Raw genomic sequence first — 4,428 nt, forward strand, 5'->3', positions numbered from 1 at the left:
TGTTTTAGCAACGATTTTTGTCGTTGGCTAAAATACCCGAAAAAAATTAGTATAAAATATCTAGTAAACTAAAAATTCATTTGGACTTTTAGTCTAACCAGCGAACAGAAAATATAAGCTCTTGTGGAAGCCAACCAGTCAAGTTTTTCTTATATTATTCATATTTTTTAAATATAAATTTATATATTTTACTTTCATTTTTTTATAGTGTTAATTTCATTGACACGATGGACACTTTTCCTGATATTTCGTGTATGGTGCTTGTTTATTTTTTTATACCTATAACAAATTTTTCAAGATTTCGCTTTTAGTGGTATTTTAGTTTTAATATTTCTTATATTTTTGGACGATGAACTTTCTAAGCAGAACAAAACTGCGAAGTCGAAAACTAAACCAATTAGTACATCAATTTCGACAACGGACACTAATGATACACCTATTTTGAGAAATATTTTATCAGATCAAAAATCTACAGACATCCACACAAATTACGACCATTGAAACCGAAGAAAACATTTTTGAGAATAATACACTGGACATTTCCATTGAAACTAACTTGAATATATCACATCACCACCTTCTGAACTATGACCTTATCGACAATGACGCCTTCTGCCAGCTCCAATACGCTACAGAGATGTGCAAGAACAACATTTCGACTCAAATAAGTCACTCTACTGAATTAACTCAATCACATACGTCAGATTCATCATTTACCAGTAAAACTTCGCAAATTAAACATGACTTGGACAGTAATAGCTCCAATAAAACGAGCTCTCATGATATTCCAAAACACTTATGGAATAAGAGATACTTGTTTGAAAAATTTGATGACGGAATTCTCTTGGATTATGGTAATTTAATTAATACTCTTTATTAATCTTTTATTTTTTTAATGTTAACTATTATTTTAGAATCATTTTATTCCGTGTACCTTGAAATTTTGAGCAAGTATATTGCCAAGAGGTGTGAAGGTTACAATGTAGCAATGGACCCATTTTGTGGCTATGGAGGTAACGTAATTCAGTTAGTAATGAAGTATAAAAAAGTAATCGCTATAGACATTGACCCGATCAAATTGGAATTTGCTAAGAAGAATGCGGAAATTTATGGTGTGAGGAATAAGATCGAATTCATCGTGGGTGATTTTTTCACTTTAGCTAAAGACGTAAAGAAATACAAAGTAGAAGTCATAGTAACTACGCCTCCATGGGGAGGACCGTTGTACAAAAACCATAAGACATACAGTTTGGAGAAAAATATGTGTAGTGAATACGAAGGTGGCGGTCGAACGATCTTCGAATTGGCCCGAAGTATTGCTCCTAACGTAGCACTACACATACCTAAAAGTACTGATCGAAATGAAGTAAGTTTCTATTTCATACACAATACAGTTAATATTTTTCAATTCATTTTTTAGTTATTCAAATTAGCAAAATACTTTAATAACAACATAGAAATACAGAATAACTTTATCAATGGAAAACTAGATTCCATCACCACATTTTTTGGTAGATTCAATAACATGAATTCAAAACGCAAACAAACTAACATAAAACTCTTCAGTCAAAAAGGAAAACATAATTAATATTTCATACGATTAAATTTGCGATTCAACTGATATAGATCATTACTAATCTCGACATCAACATAGACTATTACAGATTTTGACTTCCAGTAATTAATAATTATGAACTATGACAAATTCACCAATTTCAACAATCATATTTACCTTATAACTCTTATATTTTGCCTCAGCTATAACTGCCGTAGTTAAAACGATTAAATTAATTTAAAAATATATAGACAATTGTTTTTATAAACATTTCATACATTTCTAGTTTCCTCCTAAATTACCCTGATTTATAATATAAATTAGTATTATATAATAAACAAAACTGAAGTGGATATTAAAGAATTTGATGGCTGACATTTTATAATATGTGCTAGTTTTTTTTTTTTGTTAATTAAGGATCGTATTTCCAAAACTAAAAATATTCCAAAAAATTTTAATTGATGTTGTGATTTTAGGAACATATTTTTTGTAAATTAAAATTATGAAAATTTAGAATTCTCTGCTCATTTGTTTTTGCCTTAAAGTTTTATTTTTCGGTATTTTTCAAAATAATGTGCATTTCGTTAAATATTATTAGTTGGAAAAATGTTTGGCTTACTGGCACTAATGACCAACTCTAATGCCTAGTCACTCGTGAGATAAACCTGAACACCCAGAGTATAAGATTTTTAGCTTAATTTCAACTTAGATAAACCCATTAGATTGAAAAGTATAAAGACTCTCCAAGTCCGTCACATTAGACCACTTAATAATGTTTTAATTAGAAATTAAGGCTGAAAGGTATGTTCTATAAGACTATAATGAGACCAGCTATAATGTATGTTTCAGAGTGTTGGGCGGTTGACAAGAAAGTAGATCAGAGAATGAGTGTATCAGAGATGACAATGCTTAGAGGGATGAGTGAGGTGACTAGAGAAGTTAAGAAAACTAATGAACATATAAAAGAGAGTATAGGTGTAGCATCAATCGTAGATAAGATAAGGAAAATAGACTTAGATATTTTGGTCATGTTATGAGGAGAGAGAAATCGGAAGCTGTAACAACAGTTATAGACATGAATGTTGAAGGAAGAAGAGGTAGAAGAAAACCAAAAAGAGATGGAGGGATGTAATTGAACACGTTATGAGGAAAGCTGATGTGAGCGTAGATGATGTTGGTGATTGTTTCAAGTGGAAGTTTAGGATAAGGGTGGCCGACCCCGAGTAGTTGGGATAATGGCGAGGAAAAAGAAGAAGATGGTATAATTTATTGAGTAACATGTTATAAAAAATTTTGGAATATTGTAGAATGTGTTACGTTCACGTGCCGAGCACAAAAATAAAATAAAAGTAGGAAGACGACACAGTTTAATAGTTTATCGAATGACGTAGTGCCATTTATTTGAATAAACTCGTAAAACAAAAAAAAAAAAGCAATAATAATAATATTTTTTTACAATATGTAAACGTCGCTGTCTAATGATAAAACGGAAACTATATTTCGCCAAACGGAGGACGAATCATTTTTGATGTCACGAAGATGTCTGAGAAGCGTATTTTTGTGGTGAGTATTCGATGCTAGACATTAGTTGGACTTTACATCACGACGATAATGCGTGTAACGGTTTAAAATGGTGTGATGACTGAGAAGAAGCTGGCATGACTGCAGGATGTCACACGGGTAACAATGCCGTGACCGTGTCAAATGACAGAAGAACACACAAATAGAGTTAAAAAATGAATAAATAACAAAGTAATATTATTCAACGTTGTATTTGAAACATATCATATCAAACCTAATTCCACAATATATACATTAAGAACATTATAAATGAATGATTTTAATTGTCTATGTGGAGAAATTTATTTGGTTAAAAAATTTTTAATTGATAAGGGAGAACACTTTTTTAATTTTTGAATGTAATATCATTAATTAAATCAACTTTTTATGATCATTTAACGTTTCGTTAAAAAAAATTGGTTAAGCGAGAGCTGAAAAAAATGAATAACAGACACAAAAAAACACAGTAAAAATGTGTAATATGAGTAAGAAATTTTTTCTCACAAGGAGAGATTCTTAAAATTGGGTCCCTGATATTCATTGAAGTTATTGAGACTAATAGAAAAACATACGACATTTAAATTGTTTTCTACGTCAAAAAGAATTTAGAAAAAAATGCAAAAATCTCATTTATAGCGATTATTATATTTTAGTAGCTCAAAAGACAACGTAAATTGATTTACAAAATTCAAAGTAGGTTTTCTCAATCAAAGGGAGGCAAAATATTCAAAATAAGTTTAAATGTATATTGAATGTAATCTAGATTCATGTAACATAACTAATAATCGAAGGCATCATTACTATAGCAAACCCTTATAAGGTATTTTAAAACAAAATGTTAACATAAAAATAGTATGTTTTTAACTATGGAAGCTATTTGCACATAGAAGATAAGTCGTTGGGAGAAAAAAAAATTTTTTTAACACATAATATGTAATATAAGATTAAATTTAATATATGTTTAATGGACGCAGTATTTTCCGAACATAATCAAAAATTATGCTGCAAAAGTTGCTATTTTGAATCACCTCTATGGACAGGTATAGGATTAAATTTTTATAAAACGTTTATCAAACGAAAGATAAACATCTAAGGTAATTATATAAAAAAATAATTTGTTTGGTTTATTTATAAACAAATTATGACATTTTTAAGAAAAAATGTTTAAAAAAGTCGAAATTTACACATATTTAAAATTATGAAATACCTGCTTTCATTTTTCAAAAAGTATTTTATATGTTATATTTTATATTAGCTTCGATGCGAAGCTGAGAAGGTATTGGTTTTACTATGATGTGTTTTTTTTTTTTTTT

At 29.3% G+C, this 4,428-nt stretch overlaps 1 protein-coding gene across 1 annotated transcript; it reads left to right on the top strand.

Annotated features, from left to right (window-relative positions):
* The first annotated feature begins 637 nt into the window (after window positions 1-637).
* Window positions 638-1,862, top strand: LOC126910570 (trimethylguanosine synthase-like). Its single transcript, XM_050693233.1, has 3 exons — window positions 638-854; window positions 915-1,366; window positions 1,842-1,862. Exons 1-3 carry the CDS (start codon window positions 638-640, stop codon window positions 1,860-1,862), a joined length of 690 nt encoding a protein of 229 aa, XP_050549190.1.
* The last annotated feature ends 2,566 nt before the right edge of the window (window positions 1,863-4,428 follow it).

Source organism: Daktulosphaira vitifoliae, unplaced genomic scaffold (genome assembly GCF_025091365.1).
Source record: "Daktulosphaira vitifoliae isolate Bord-2020 unplaced genomic scaffold, ASM2509136v1 Scaffold_1, whole genome shotgun sequence".
NCBI lineage: Eukaryota > Metazoa > Arthropoda > Insecta > Hemiptera > Phylloxeridae > Daktulosphaira > Daktulosphaira vitifoliae.

Excerpts from the sequence above, each read along its gene's own strand:
- LOC126910570 (XM_050693233.1), top strand. The coding sequence starts at position 638 with ATGTGCAAGAACAACATTTCGACTCAAATAAGTCACTCTACTGAATTA. Across the intron at positions 855-914 it reads CGGAATTCTCTTGGATTATG|AATCATTTTATTCCGTGTAC; the intron begins GTAATTTAATTA and ends CTATTATTTTAG. Across the intron at positions 1,367-1,841 it reads AAAGTACTGATCGAAATGAA|TTTCCTCCTAAATTACCCTG; the intron begins GTAAGTTTCTAT and ends ATACATTTCTAG.